The 16,615-nt window shown below is 35.5% G+C and overlaps 1 protein-coding gene across 5 annotated transcripts in view; it reads left to right on the plus strand.

Annotated features, from left to right (window-relative positions):
- The first annotated feature begins 2,782 nt into the window (after positions 1–2,782).
- vps13c (vacuolar protein sorting 13 homolog C) overlaps positions 2,783–16,615 on the plus strand; it is a 68,460-nt gene continuing 54,627 nt past the window's right edge. For 3 of the 5 annotated variants that reach the window (XM_067399551.1, XM_067399553.1, XM_067399554.1), the window contains exons 1-10: positions 2,783–2,997; positions 5,938–5,981; positions 6,339–6,381; positions 7,958–8,053; positions 8,737–8,769; positions 9,758–9,859; positions 12,419–12,528; positions 12,675–12,734; positions 12,860–12,919; positions 13,023–13,103. In XM_067399551.1, coding sequence (XP_067255652.1) covers positions 2,898–2,997; positions 5,938–5,981; positions 6,339–6,381; positions 7,958–8,053; positions 8,737–8,769; positions 9,758–9,859; positions 12,419–12,528; positions 12,675–12,734; positions 12,860–12,919; positions 13,023–13,103 — 729 coding nt within the window. In that variant the 5' untranslated portion in view covers positions 2,783–2,897. The remainder of the gene's footprint in view (positions 2,998–5,937; positions 5,982–6,338; positions 6,382–7,957; positions 8,054–8,736; positions 8,770–9,757; positions 9,860–12,418; positions 12,529–12,674; positions 12,735–12,859; positions 12,920–13,022; positions 13,104–16,615) is intronic. The other 2 variants (XM_067399552.1, XM_067399555.1) reach the window with 1 other exon arrangement.

Below are 16,615 nucleotides of genomic sequence, written 5' to 3' on the forward strand. Positions count from 1 at the left end.
AACAACTTTAGACGCATTTGTTATTGAATTGGCAGACATCGACTGAAATGACTATTTGCTCAAAAAACATTAAATACACTTACTTCTTCTGGAGGTGACGTTGGATCGCGAACAGTAAGTTAGGCAACGACCCACACTTGAGGATTAACTTTGAACAGTCAGTCAAAAAATGATTCGTGCAAACATAAACGTATTTTGGAATTTTGAGTGGCGCCTTTCCTTCGTAAATAAAATCCATCCACTGCGTTTGCAGTGGCTCTGATGTCGGAAGTAAGTGAAAACTACTATGTTCATTATTACATCCCACAACAGAACACTTATGTTTCTTAGGAGACATTACCGGCTGTCGTTGAAACAATGGAGGATGGTTGCCAGATCACCGACGGCGGGGTCTATGCCAAAACCAGATTGTCAATCAAACCAATTCTACGTCACAGTGAGAGCAATCTTAGAACAGGGCGTTCTGAGACAGTGCTTATGAATTATTGAGATTGTAAAAAAAACACTGGGTGGATTTTTCTCATTCTAGGGTGGTTTTGCTCACACACTGCCAACACACATTTATGGTCAAACACCATGTAAAAGTGAATTTTGCATAATAGGTGCCCTTTAAAGGTACAATATGTAATTTTTCACCACTAGAGGTTGCCTATTCAAAACAAAGGCGTAGCTAGATGATGCCTTGATTTCAGGGAATCATGGGAGGTGTTGTCTTTACGTCTACAGCTGGTGCAAAATAATCCGACGAGAAATCATATTCATGGATGAGCTAATGTATTAAAGATTTATTAACATTATTTAGTATGAAGCAGGGTGTGGCTGAAAACCATTGGAGCGGAACAAGACTGCTGGAGTTATTGCTAATGAGAGACAAACGTGATACACAGCATTTATTATGCTGCAGACGAGCACTTCCGCTTCCTCCGGTCAAACGTATGCGGAGTAAAGCAACGCCGTTTTATCATATTAGATATATTTCTGTGTTAAAAGTTGTTAAAATGCTACTCTGTGCGTTCGCTCGGCGGCTACTATGTGACACTTAATGCACACTGCAGTAAGCTAGATCGATATTAGGCATGGTAAAACATGGTTCTCGCCGTAAATCAAGAAAACAAGATTTAAACAATAAGACTTACTGTGTTGAGCTATATAACATGATTAGTTTTCTGTCGATGAATGTATCCAAACAGCTGCTCATCTGTCTAATAAAACACATAATATATTAAAGCATCTTTGGTGTTTCCATGGTTTCTACAAAATAAAGCCGGAAATCAAGGATAACGCAGGTATGATGTTATTGACAGGCAATGCACGGACATGGTCTGTGTCCTGGTTAAAATTGCTTATTTCTCTTTCTTGAAAACATTTGGGATCATGTGAGCCTACACAAGTCAACAAAATATATAACACTCTCCTGGTTTTTGGATATTTTAATCCAAAAATCTTACATATTGTGCCTTTAAAATTGAAAAATGTAAGTCTCTGAAAATGTGCAGAAAGACTAAACCTCTGGTTATTGTTTTTATTTTCTAGACAGAAAAAGCTCTTACATCCATTCACCAGATGGGGCTGTTGCTCACGCCAGCTGTTATTTCCATCACAATTAACCTATAGTGGTGGGGGAGAATTCATTTAATTTAAGGGGTTGGTTTGTTATTTGTCATTCAAAGCCCCTCCCAGATTCTTCTCTTTTGAAACATAGGCTACATGTGGCTTGTGGAAAACAAAACAAAACAAAACAGTGGAGCAGAAGAGAACAGGCACAGTGACATTACATAAGCATGAGAAAGTTTTTCATCATCAGGTAGAACTTTTCTATAACTCACATTTGACTTTATTACCTGATTATGAAATACTTTTGCTAATAGGCTGTATAAAATGTGTGAGAAACTCTTCATTAGTAGTTCTTCATGCACTGCTTGCCAACATTATACATATAACCATGACAATTTTTTTTTATCTTACAATAGGAATAGTTATTTGTGTATTTATTAATTGGATGATTAATTATCAAAATGTATGCCTAAATTATATTTTGTCACTGAACATCTGCGCATTCCAGTCTGGAAGTGTTAGACAACAGCAGCTTACAGTATGTCTTGACTCTTTCAGTATCTGATTACAGGTTTGAGATCCGAGGATGTAAAACATTCAGCGCAAAGACAAAAAGCCTTTATGTGTGCAAACATCATAAGATCAACTCACAACCAAATTCCCAGAGGATCACGTGGACCAATCTGTCTGAAGAGCCTGTAAACTTGTCCCTGAAGGAAAACCACAGCCAGGGGACAAAGAGAGTTTGATAGATGCATGTGAGGTGGGAAAATGCCATCACAGTCAGACTCAGGCCCCTACATCTTTATTTCAGCTAACAAATTAACAGTGTGCATCTATGCAGGCTGTATCAAAGTATACAGTAGGCCTATGTCTCAGCAAATGAAAATTGTTAATGATTAATACATATTTTCATATATCAGAATATATTTACATTTGTGTACATTGTAACATGTGATTATCATACAGAGACAAATTAAAGTAAACAGTAATTTTAAATAAGCGATAGCCCTCTCTCATGTGGTATACAAATGAACATCAGCCACCTCAGTACACTTTCACTTTGCAATCATTGCTCTTGAATCAACTAGCCAGGGCTGCGTTTCCCAAAAGCATCTGATCATGCATCTGATCATAGAGACCATTAAGCGTTTGGGAAACGCAGTCCAGCCTGTTTATAAGGTAATCTCGCGACCCCTTATGCAGACAGCGTGAGTGGATCGCCGAATGAGTCGATCTTGGTGTGAACGCCTGTCACACAGGGAGGGAAGTAACCTTATCAAATGCGTATTGTGGCATTTTAGCGCTACCTGCGACAGTGTCGCTGTCGTTTTCGACTCACCATGGTGTTCGAGTCTTTAGTCAGTGATCTCTTAAACAGGTTCATTGGAGATTATGTGGAAAACCTGGACAAGTCGCAGCTTAAGATTGGCATATGGGGAGGTAAGCGTACTGTATTCGTCAAACAGCCCGTCAACAACAGAGACGCTTGTCTTATCCTCTGTTGCAAAACGTCCTATGCCGATATGCAGTGCAAGGTTAGGTGTAAATGTACTGCAGTGTCCATTAATGTCTCTCGTGTTTGATTGGTTTTGGTCCTGTTACATTGGCAGCCTGTCAATTTGCTTGCACGGAGGCGATAAAAAAAACATTATTTATACCGTTTACTTTCATTATTTATAGAGTTTCCGCCCTGTTATGTATTATTTATCTCAGTAATAAACATTATTCAAGCCTATTAATTCTCACATTATGCATGCGTGTGTGTGTGGATATACACACACAGTTGTCTTATAGATAAGACACAGAAAATGGTGTGAAGTGGACCACACCTTCATTGTTAATAATAATAAGTTTAAACGTAATTAATTTTCCTGAAAACTTTTGTTGTTTTCATTTTGAAGGGACTGCTTTACACTTATCCTCCTCTTTGTCATACTGGGAATTCAAAGTGTCCCATTGTTGTAGAAACAGATTAAAAATATCTTGGAAAAGTTAAATTCCTAATTCCAAATAATTGGAAAAACATGGAGCGCCTTATTTTAAAAGAGTTTAATTGTCAATAGCTTTATGACCCATATCACTCCTATCAACACAATACTAATGACTCCATCTTAGAGTTATAGCCTAGTTAGTATGTAAATGTTTGTACCTTATGTAAACAATCTACTGTAAAACTGGTTGTATATCTTTTTGAAAATAAAAACATGAATGTAATGCATATGAATGTTTTATTCAAATTTTCAAATGTTGCAGCTGTGGTTTAAGTGTAATATTTGCTATAATTAATCAAATTAATTTACTATAATTATCCAAAATAATAGTTAACATTATTGGTGGATTGAGGTCAGTCCATAATTGCCATTATCACTGATGGAAACATGAACCTCTCAGTTCCCATGAAATTCCCATCTGTGCTTAAAGGGTTAGTTCACCCAAAAATGAAAATTCTGTCATTAATTACTCACCTTCATGCCGTTCCACACCCGTAAGACCTTCGTTCATCTTCAGAACACAAATTAAGATATTTTTGATGAAATCCGATGACTCAGTGAGGCCGTCATAGGGAGCAATGACACTCTCAAGATCCATAAAGGTACTAAAAACATATCTAAATCAGTTCATGTGAGTACAGTGGTTCAATATTAATATTATAAAGTGACGAGAATATTTTTGGTGCGCCAAAAAAAACTAAATAACGACTTATATAGTGATGGCTGTTTTCAAAACACTGCTTCAGGAAGCTTCGGAGCGTTATGAATCAGCGTGTCGAATCTGCTGTTCGGAGCACCAAAAAGTCACATGAAAAGCCAAAGTCACGAGATTTCGTTTGACACGTGATCTGAATCATGATTCGATACACTGATTCATTTGTGCTCCGAAGCTTCCTGAAGCAGTGTTTTGAAATCGGCCATCACTAAATAAGTCGTTATTCTCGTCACTTTATAATATTGATATTGAACCACTGTACTCACATGAACTGATTTAAATATGTTTTAAGTACATTAATGGAACTTGAAAAAGAAAATGTCATTGCTGGCTATGGAGGCCTCAATGAATCATCGGATTTCAACAAAAATATCTTAATTTGTGTTCCGAAGATGAACGAATGTCTTATGGGTGTGGAACACCATGAGGGTGAGTAATTAATGACAGAATTTTCATTTTTGGCTGAACTAACCCTTTAATCTTTCTTTTTGTGGACAATGTATTGTTAATATTTACTGTTAGGTTTGGCAAATATGTGTGTTCATTCAGTTCAGTTAATCTTTTAGTATATGCTTTGAAATAAGTCATATATCAGATTACTGTCATTCTGCTGTGTTATTATAGTCACGTTACTGGCCAGAACAACTCCAACTAGATTCTCTCAGTTAAATTCCAAGAATAGTTTGAAGCCATGTTCATTAGAATCTTAAGGAACATTTGTTGGTGTGGAAAAGAAAGTTCACCAGTCTTCTGCATATTCTGCATATCAATGCATATTATAGATTGTATTGTGAATGATTAATCTACGTGTGTGTGTGTGTGTGTGTATATGTATACATATATATATTCACCTCCTCATTTTATAATCAAGATGTCATTACTGTATCTTCTGGCAAAAATGGAAGACTTCTCTCTGGTGATGTATGCAGGACTTCTCCAATCATTTAGTCATTTAGTCTCCTTAAACTGCTGTACCTGCAAGCTCACGTTCATCTGCTGCAGTTTTTGAGTGCAAAAAAATTCAACCAACAACCGATGCATAGAGAACCAAGTCCCCATCCTACATTTTTTTACCTTTCCTATAATCCGTTAGAATCGGAATTACATCCCAACATGGAAGCAGTAGAAGTAGATCTTTAGTTACTTTAATTTTATTGTGAGTTTAAAATGGTCAGCTGTTGTTAAAATGAGAGGAGAGGAGGGAACTGTTTTACTATATTAAACCGTCAGCTTTCATAGTTGTGAGAGACTTCACAGGGGTTTAGACAATCCTTGGCCAGATCAGCATGGACGCCCTGTTATTTTGTCAGCATGCCTTTTGATATGGTGACATCTTTATCCCAGCATCAGATAAGCTGCTCTGGTTGACATTTATTTCTTTTCTGTGATGCCAATCCAATTATCGTCAGTGTCAAAAGTAGCCAGTCGTATCTGGATTCATTTGTTTATGTGTTTCATGGTTGTATTTCTTATCTTTGACACTGGCAAAATGATGAGTTTCTGATATTTTGATGGATGGATATACTGAATTGTTCCATAAAAGGCAAATTGCAGTGTTAAAAATTACAACATTGAACACAGACCTCATAATACATGTAGTCTGCTATATACAGTGTCACTGAATGCCTAATATATAAAATATACAATACAGTCATTTTTGTCCTTTTTTTATAGGAAATGTGGTGTTGGAAAATTTGAAGGTGAAAGAAAATGCTTTGGTAAGTTTGTACTGGACAATCTTAACCACATTCACCAAGTTTAATTACATTTTAATGTAGATTTATATTTTATTTATTAACAATGTCATGTCTCAAAACTTATATGAACACATAAAAGAACCATATTTGTCTTGATAAGAGAGAGCGTGTTTGTGTATGTAACACTGTGGTCAACTCTTAAGCGCCTGTGGCTTCTGCTGAATCGAAGAGTGTTAACCCAATAAGATTTGCTGATGTTTCTACAACTAAATCATAACTAGTTTTTATATGTATATGTGTACAAAATTGTGTTTTTAATATTATATGCTTGAAATCTGCTTTTCAAACCCATTTGTTCATTTTATCTTTGTTCTTTAGAGCGAGTTTGACGTCCCTTTTAAAGTGAAGGCTGGTCAGATTGGTGAGTATGCAACTCTCTTTATCAGGCAAATTGTGCTGCAGGGAACTGTAGCTTGTGTAGTGTTATGAAAAAGTGTGAAATGTGTTCTTTATTTTTCTAATATTCCGCCTTGTATGTTGATGACCTGTAACCAAGGAGATTGAAGTAGAAAAAAGTTTCACTGTTTAGTTTGAGGAATCGCACTTCCCATATTGTGCTGCTTAAGACAGATTGAACTTTGAAATAACAGTCAAGTAAAAGTGATTTTATTTCACTTCCTGGTGGTTGTAAGGAGAGATCACACTTAAAATGTAATCAAGACAGCTAAGCAGCTGTAAAGCTTGAGGGTTCTGTTCTGTTGTAATATAAATTTTAAATATAGTAATTTAAAGATTGTGGTCTGCTTTCACACTCCCTCATTTTTCCTCAACAGATTTGTCTGTTGAATTGAAGCAGTTTTAACAGATACTTCTAATTCAGCAAACACTGCAGTACGGATGCCTTGCCAATAAGAAGAAGCTTGTTAAAACGGTCATCAGTTCATGTTATCACATGATCCAGTCAGATGACTTTAAACATCTGCTGGACAGTGTGTCAAGATGTCAAATTGTAAAAAGTAATTGGTTAACAAGGACGACATGCTAGTCTGAGTATTTCTGTGAAATTCCCTGCATAGTTACTACATTTGAAAAGGTCCACTTTTATTCTGCATATTATATGTGCTTGGTCAAAATATATCTAGCTATAAGTTTCCCACATAAAGATTAATCTGTAATCCAACAACTTACATTTTTACATTTTTCTAAAAGGAATTATGTCGTTCCACAATGTTCAAATTTTTAATGTCTGCTCTTGTTCCTGAACAAAACTTATCTGCTAATTATTCTAAATGACTAATAACCATGTTTAATTTGTATAATATGTGTCATAGAGCCGGTTAACACCTGGTCACTTCATGTGTTTTTACTGAAAGTAAACTGAAAATTGTTTACACTTGGTCACATAAATGTGTCTCTGCAAAACGGATATAAATGCGATCTTCAATTCACACGCTATATGTTAATTTAAAGGAGTTCACGTCAAGGAAAGCTAATTTCAAGATCAAACACCGCAATCAGAGAGCAGCATCAGCACTGGTACTTTTAATGAAGATGACTGTGTGTTGAGTCTGCGAAACCTTTCACTTTTATTTGCGTCAGTTTGCGCGTCGGCCTGCTGAAGAGACACTCATTTGCGGTGAAGCAGTCATATCTGGCTAACATGTCTTATAGCCTATAACACGCTCTCATGCATACATTTTTAAACATTTTGGGAGGAGTAAAATTTACATATGTGGTTTCAACAACCAGAAGTATTTACATTTGTCCTGAAGTGGTTTGAGTGATCGGTTTTAAATCCATCTCGAAAGCGCTTCGGAGGGGATTTACACCTGGTCTTTTCACTATTGGATTAGCTAGGTGACCAGGCGTAAACAGGCCCTTACTTTTAGCTGAGACACATGGAATAACATAATGCTAATGATTTCAAGGATCCTATGCTATTCAAGCGCTTTTATCTTCCATATAGTCGCAATGAATTGAAAATGTCTGTTCTTTAGGTAAACTGACTCTGAAGATCCCTTGGAAAAACCTTTACAATGAAGCAGTGGTAGCCACATTAGATGGATTATACCTTCTGGTGGTTCCTGGTGCAAGTGAGTGCTTATAGTTTTTTTTTTTTTGTTTTACTTAAAATGTTCTTAATGCATAATGTCTCTTAATGTGGAAGTTTAAATGGTTTATATATCTAGCCTGAAGCATCATGCCATGTATTTCATGACACTCTACTGCAGGCATCTGTCTGCTTTCAATTCTTGTTATAACATCTCCTCTTAAGACCTTTTAACAGCGGGTGTATACAGTTGCTGAATACTGAACTGCATACTAGTATAATGATCTTACTACTTTTACAATATCTTTCTATGACAGAAAAAGTAGGAGTATTATACTAGTATGTGTCTTGCATTATACTACTTTTAACTGCACAAGGAAACTTTAATTATCAGTGAAGATTGTATTAATGAAAACATGCACTAGACTATATTTTTGATATTTGAGTTTATTACAGTTATTAAAAAAAAGTACAGATCCCTGAAAAATCCCTATAATAATTTGGGGTGTTATGCATTAAAAATGAACAATCCCTTAAAAAAAACAATCAGTAACTCATGCACCATTTGATTATCTAAGACTCATTTAAAACTATGTGAGGATGTTATTTTTATGCCTATTATAGCAACAATTCGAGCATACTGAATTACTGAATTTATTTGATGCAGTTTATATCTTCTATTTCTATTGGGCTGCTTCTACTGACATCTTCTTTTACATGTTACAGCTGAGTCTAAGTTATTTTCCTCACCTTACAATGGTAAGCCAGGTGTAGAAGGTGGGTAGCAGGGTGGTGGCTTGGGACCCGGACCGATAAGCTGCTCTTGTGTGTATCTGACTCTTTGATTATTATGGCAAACTTTATTTTTTTACTTGTGGTTATGATGTCTAATAATACAAATAGTGTTTGTTTGGAGAGCCTTTGATAGCATGTACTGACAGTCTCTCAATCAAGTGTTCAAACAAATTATCTTTATACTTTTTTTCCATATTTCTTTTGTGCTCTGCTTTATATTATAAACTGATCAGTTCTGTATAATGCATGTTAGTAAAATGCAGAAGTCAAATGATTTTTAAAGCATGAAAGTCTGTCTCTCTGGGAATGAAGATCTTAATGCCAATCAAAAGTGGTTTGTTTTTCTAAGATGTACAGAGAAGTTTTTCTCTTTGGGCGATTTGTTGGGATATGACAGAATGAATACACTATATCTCTAATGGACTGAATTGCCTCAGGAACTTCTCAAACCCTTTTGGTCTCTATAGAACAAAAATAAGCAATGGCATTTTTTAGGGCTACTTTCTGTCATTACTCTAGTGAAGAAAGATAAACAATGCCAGCATGTACAATAGCAGGCAGTGAGGTTTTGTTTCTCATGGATTGGTCTGAACTGGTTCTTCCTGAATGAGCTTCACCAGTGGTTGCCAAATCAGAGGATGAAAATTTTAAGTCTGCTTGAATGTGCAGCATTAGACTTCAGCTACTTGTAAGCAAAGAGAGAGAGATGGTCATTGTAAATTGCTTTGTTTAATTACATGGTTGACCGAGCTCACAGTGTGTCAACCTATATTTGTTTTTTCCACGTGTACATTTGTGTGTATCCAAAGACAATGTTAGGTGGCAGTTGTAAAAACTATTTAGTAATAAATGAAAGATTTCTGAGGTGTGAATGATATTAATAGTGTCTATTTTAAATGTGTCTAAATTATGTTTGTTTGCCTCTAACTGTGTGTGTGTTGTGTGTTTGAAGCGATTAAGTATGATGCAGTTAAAGAAGAGCGTTACCTTCAAGAAGCCAAACAGAAGGAGCTTCAGCGCATTGAGGAGACCCTTCAGCTGGTCGCTCGGAGAGGTGAGATATACTTGGGTGTGTTAATTTCTTGACCTTGTGGATAGTCAATTTTTGCATTAAAATTTGCTAGTTCTCTCCTTATGATCTTTGTGTAATTTATTTGCGGTTGTTGGACGCAAATACGCAAAATAACTTTATTAATCGATGTTCATCAATTCATTTATCCCCATCCATTCATACCATAATCATTCTTTTTCAACCTCATTCATCATTCATTCATCTTTTTATTTAAGGTTGCTCAATAAATCTGCATCATGTCAGTTTATCATTAATTGCTTCTGGCTGTTTTAAGGTTTAGATCATCATCTAACACTAACTTAAAGGGATTGCACTTATATGGCAAACCTTTAAAGGGATAGTTCACACAAAAATGAATATTCTGTCATTGATTACTCACCCTCATGTCGCTTCACATTCGTAAGACCTTCATCTTCGGAACACAAATTAAAATATCTTTGAAGACATCCGAAAGACATTACGCACAGAAAATATTCTTGTCGCTTCCTAAAATGACGGTTGAACCACTGCAGTCACGTGGGCTATTTTAACGATGACGATGGACCTTGAAAGTGGTAATTTATGGATGCTATATATAATTTATGCTATATATGGAGGAGTCATAGAGCTCTTGGATTTCATCAAAAAATATCTTAATTTGTGTTTTGAGTAATTAATTAATTAATTAATTAACAGAATTTTCATTTTTGGGTGAACCAACCCTTTAAGATTACTTTCTCTTTAAGAGCACATGTGGAGGAACATTATCAAAGCTTTTTGTGTCTGTGCATAAAATGGGTTGTTCATTAATTGAAAAAAAAAATAAAAAATCAACACTTAATTATTATTCTGAAATGTGCAGTAAACTTGGTTTCAGACCACAAAAACTCTTTTATAGTTTTTCTGGGTCATAACCAGCATCCTGGATGTCCCTATTATTAGGAGCACTTATTTTTCCTAATTCAAACTGTATATTCTTTTTTTTCTAAATAAATATTTATTGATTTTTCATATTGAACATTATAGTTTTATGACGTCTAAATAAAAGTTGTTGTTTTTTTTCCAAAGAAATAAATACTCTGCATGAAATGGTCTTTTCTTCTCTGTTGTGATGTATATCCAAGTGAAACAGCTTTTCAAATGATAAAAAGTGTAGGGCAGGACTTGCTTTTGTCCATCGGGAATTGATTGGATAGTTGGATCTTTGTGGTTTGCTATTATTGTGATCTCATGTGAATGACTCACGCCAGTAAACATGTCATCAGAAATGAGAAGTGATGACGCTGCAAGGGGAAGGGAAAGTTATTTTGATTAAATAATAGGGCACATATTATTAAAAATAATGATGTGCACAGATCATTATATGATGTGCACAATCATTTATAAGAAATACTGCAATATTCCATGAAAAAAGAATTGATAATTTTGATTTCATGGTGACTTTAAGTAATAAATTGCATTTTAAAATGTGAAATAGAACAATTATGTTACATTGTAATAATATATTACAATATTACTGTTTTAATGTATTTTTGATCAAATAAATGATGAGAAGAGACTTTTGAAGTTAGATTTTGGTAGTTTATTATAGATTTTATAATATTGTCCATTTATCTGTCAGTGGCCACAGTGTGACAGAATATCAATAGAATTTCAATATCGGTGCATCTCTACATTCATTCCATCATATCAGCCCTTCAATCACTTCACACCAAACATCCATCCATCCATCCATCCATCCATCCATCCATCCATCCATCCATCCATCCATCCATCCATCCATCCATCCATCCATCCATCCATCCATCCATCCATCCATCCATCCATCCATCCATCCATCCATCCATCCATCCATCCATCCATCCATCCATCCATCCATCCATCCATCCATCCATCCATCCATCCATCCATCCATCCATCCATCCATCCATCCATCCATCCATCCAGATCTCTATCCCTAACAGCTGTTTGTGTTTGCTTTGTGCTGCATCTGATGGACCGCAGGCTCTCAAGATGGAGAGTTTGTGTTTAATCTGGAGAGTTATGTGTATAAGAATCCACCACGGGGTATGTACAGACCCATTCCTATAGCAGGCCGATCATACACCCGTCTTGTTCAAAGACGCATTCTTTTTTTTTTTTGAAAGTGTTTACTGAGGGTGTACATACTTTTTCCTCCTCACTGCTTGGTGTGATTTTGTGCATTTTTATGCAAGTGTGTGTTTATTTCAAGGGTGAGTGAGTGTTTATTGCTGCACTATGATCCTCTTCTACCTCAACAACTTTTCTCTCTCCCCCAATGCTGCGCTCTAAGAAAAAGGACGTAAACTTAAAAAGCATAAAAAACCCTTTAGGAGATCTAAAAAGTATGAACATAAAGCAGGTGGGTGGCCCGAAGCGAATGTGATCGACTCACCGTGGCAAATATGGGAAAATATTTTCAATAGCCTTAATCTGTTTGTTGAATTAAATATGTTTACATAAGTATTCGATTAAGGCATTAGAATAGCAAATAGGATGGAGCTAAGATAAACCCTATATTCATGTTATTTTTAATTTCAGAGAAGCCTCAGGAGGAAAAGAAAGACACGTTCACTGAGAAACTGGCTACACAAGTTATCAAAAACCTCCAGGTCAAAATCACCAGCATTCATATCAGATATGAAGATGATGTAAGTGTTGACTCTGCATACATGTCTTCAGTTATGTGTATTTTTGAATATGTATGTGAATGATGATTAATGAAGATGTGGCTTTTAATTGGTATAAGTTTGTTGAACATACAGTATATGAGGGGCATTTTCTCTCTGTGCTTCAGGTGTCAGACCCTCAGAAACCTCTTGCTATGGGCGTGACTCTTTCAGAACTCAGTCTACAGGTGCTCTCTCAAAATACTATCATATAAATGTCACAAAGTGAATCAGGTTCAATTAATTTGAAATTAGCAGTTCTTATTTGCACACTCAAGTCTTTAAGTACGCCATCAGTTTCTCTCTCTTATAGACAGCAGATGAGAACTGGAAGACTTGTATTCTGAATGAAGCAGCCAAGATCATCTACAAAGTAAGCCACCAGTATACATGTCTTATATTTCATAATAATAAGATTTAATGTTACAACTGTGGTTGTGTGTCTAACGTGTGTCTGTTTATATTCTCTACATTAGCTGGGCCGCCTGGAGTGTTTTTGTGCTTATTGGAATGTGAAAGGCCCAATCTTCTACAGAGGCTCCTGGCAAGAGATAGTGGTAATGTGCCTTTCATATTTTTCTCTAACAGCCAAACTCACTGGTAGTGTTATATAGAGTTTTCATAGTATTGAAGACTGCTATGTTGTTAATTTTTTTGGGGGGCATCATTAACTATGCAGCGATTCATGGGCTGCTGGCCCTTTAAATCTCATGCTCCCTGCCCATCGAGCTCACGGCTCTATAATACAGAGCATTTACAAAGTGCACACAGCCAATATAACCCTCAAATGGATCTTTACAAGATGTTCGCCATGTATGCTGCATGCATGCATCGATTCCTGTGAGTATAGTATTTATTTGGATGTTTACATTTGATTCTGAATGAGTTTGATAGTGCTCCGTGGCTAAAGCTAACATTACACACTGTTGGAGAGATTTATAAAGAATGAAGTTGTGTTTATGAATTATACAGACTGCAAGTGTTTAAAAATGACGCTATTGTCTCCGTGAATACAGTAAGAAACGATGGTAACTTTAACCAACAGTTCTAACAGTAATTAGAAAGCCAATTTACATATATCACTAAAACTATCATGTAATCATGGATCATGTCAGTTATTATCACTCCATCTGCCTTTTTTAGCTGTTGTTCTTGCTTGCTTACCTAGTCTGATGATTCGGCTGTGCACAGATCCAGACGTTAATACTGGCTGCCCTTGTGTAATGCCTTGAACATGGGCTGGCATATGCAAATATTGGGGTCATACTAGGGCTGCACGATATATCGCATGAGATTGTCACGCGCATTTCGTCAGTAAAGCCGGTTCCCTGATTACCGTTAAATCTCCATCACCTGCTTTCAAATGGAGCGGCATTTAATAGACAGAGCCGTAGATCACTGAAAAGCCACGCAATATCGCGTTCATTATCGAAGGCGATTCATCTGCGATATGAACGCGATATTGCGTGGCTTTTCATTGAACTACGGCTCTGTCTATTAAATGCCGCTGCATTTGAAAGCAGGTGATGGAGATTTAGCGGTAATCAGGGAACCGGCTTTATTGATGAATTGCGCGTGACAATCTCATGCGATATATCGTGCAGCCCTAGGTCATACATATTAATGAGCCCGACTGTTACGTAGCAGTCGGTGTTATGTTGAGATTCGCCTGTTCTTCGGAGGTCTTTTAAACAACTGAGATTTATATAAGAAGGAGGAAACAATGGAGTTTGAAACTCCGTGTATGTCTTTCCCATGTACTGAACTCTTGTTATTCAACTATGCCAAGGTAAATTCAATTTTTAATCCTAGGGCACCTTTAAACAGTTTAAATGCAAATAAAAATTTCGTCATACCCTCACGTTGTTCCAAACTAATAAGACTTTCGTTTATCTTAAAAACACAAATGAAGATATTTTGGTAAGACTTTTTACAATAAGGTCTCATTTGTTGAAATTAGTTAATGAATTAAGTAACATGAACTAACAATGAGCAATGCCTTTGTTACAGTATTTATTAAACTTTGTTAATGTTAGGTAATAAAAATAAAGTGTAAAGTGATATATATATATATATATATATATATATATATAAATATCAAATTTTATTATTTTATAAAAAAATTAATTTCTGTCCATCCATTGAAAGGTTATGCAGCCAAAAATGACACTTCATAAAGACATTGTAAAATAATCTATGTATAGTGGTTTAATCCAAGTCTTATGAAGAGGCACAATAACTTTATTTGATGAACAGATTTAATTTAGGTTTTTATTCACATTGATTAACGCTCATACATTGAGCACATCAAATATGATAAATGGAAGCTCAACCATACTTGTGTGATGCATGACAATCAGTGAATTTTGATCCTGTGTTTCACGCAAGCATGTTTGCACTTTCCGAAAACCATTTATGTTTATTCTCGCAGTTCAAACAAGGACCATATTTGATGTTCTTGATGTATGTATGCTGATTAATGTTTATATGTGAGTAAAAGACTAAACTAAATCTGTTCATCATATAAAGTGATTGTGTCGTTTCAGAAGACTTAGATTAAACCACTCAATTCATAATAATTGTATTTACAACATCTTTATGAACATTTTGAAATGTTGCATGGAATTTCAGTCGAGGGACAAAAATATAATTGAAAAAAAACTTCATTTGTGTTTTGAAGATGAATGAAAGTTATAGTTTGAAACGACATGAGGGTGAGTAATTGATGACAAAATTTTCATTTAAGGGTGAACTAAACCTTTAAATTAGAAGAACACATGCAGGAAGCATGACTTGCATTTGTGTATTTTGAAAAGCTTGCAATTTGATTGGCAGTTAAATTGTAAAGCTGGGGCTGTACTGTAGGTATTAAAAAAGAAACATAATAAAAGTTGATAAGAGTTAAGACACAATAAAATATGAAATTCTTTTGAGCCTATATTATAGCATGATGAGATCACTATTCATTTATGATCATATCAGGAAGAGAAAAATTTATATATTGTAGTTTGTCATGTCTATGCTGAAGATCTTTGATCTTTTGACATTTACTTAGCAGCTGAACGGTTAGTTTGTGAGTCAGTCTGAAGTCTCTAGCTGGAGGCATCTGGCTAACATTTGACTCATCTCTTATCAAGGCTTGTTGTGACAGTAAATGCAGTGAAGATTGAATTTGCTTGGATCCTAGCACTTTTTTATCTTTTAGTCTCTCTCGCACACACACTTTTAATCTCTCTCTTTATATCTCTTAATCTTTCTTAGTCTCTCAGAGAGGCAAAAGAAGTATTTGAACTTGCTCTCTGTGGTTTTTGCAATCAGCTCAACAAAGACTGCCTCAAACAGCATAAATAACTCTAAGTCTGCTGACATAACTAAGTCTGCACCAGTGGCGTGTAGTGGTTCTGAAATGAGGAGGCAAACAATGACCTCAGGTTTTTTTTTTATTATTTTAAACTTTTTTTTATTTTTATAAATCAAATGTAAATTCATGTCTGTTACTTTTAACGTTGTCACATTGTCCTCCTTAAATGAACATTACTTTACATCAAAAAAGAAAAAAGAAACCAAATACAATTCTATTTTGTATTTTTACATTAACAATGTAATTCATGTTCTATTTATTAAAACCAATTCAGTCTCATCAAGTTAGTGTTAAACATTTTTACATTTATTCCAGAATAATAACTAAAGGCAGTAACAATTTAAACAATATGTTTTATTTGTGTATTGATTTTCAGCTGTTCTTTGTAATAGTCAGTTTATTTTGGATCATCAGTCATGCTCGGTAGACAGTCTATAGTAGACAATCTATCACAGACACAAAGATGTATCTTTAATTTCACCAAGCTGCTTGCTCACTAAAACCCCCACAGACATCATGTTTTCTGGTCTTTTCAAGTTTAATTTTGACGTGACATAAAGCGGTGATATCTAAGTGGGTGAGCTGTTTACATACTTACGTGAACAAAAGGCAGGATTTATCGCACAAACCAATCATATCTATAACCAATCATATCCAATCATAGCTTGATGGCGTGACTTTCCCCCATTCTCAAAACCCACCGCGCGC

The sequence above is a fragment of the Chanodichthys erythropterus genome, chromosome 11 (assembly GCF_024489055.1).
Source record: "Chanodichthys erythropterus isolate Z2021 chromosome 11, ASM2448905v1, whole genome shotgun sequence".
Classification (NCBI taxonomy): domain Eukaryota; kingdom Metazoa; phylum Chordata; class Actinopteri; order Cypriniformes; family Xenocyprididae; genus Chanodichthys; species Chanodichthys erythropterus.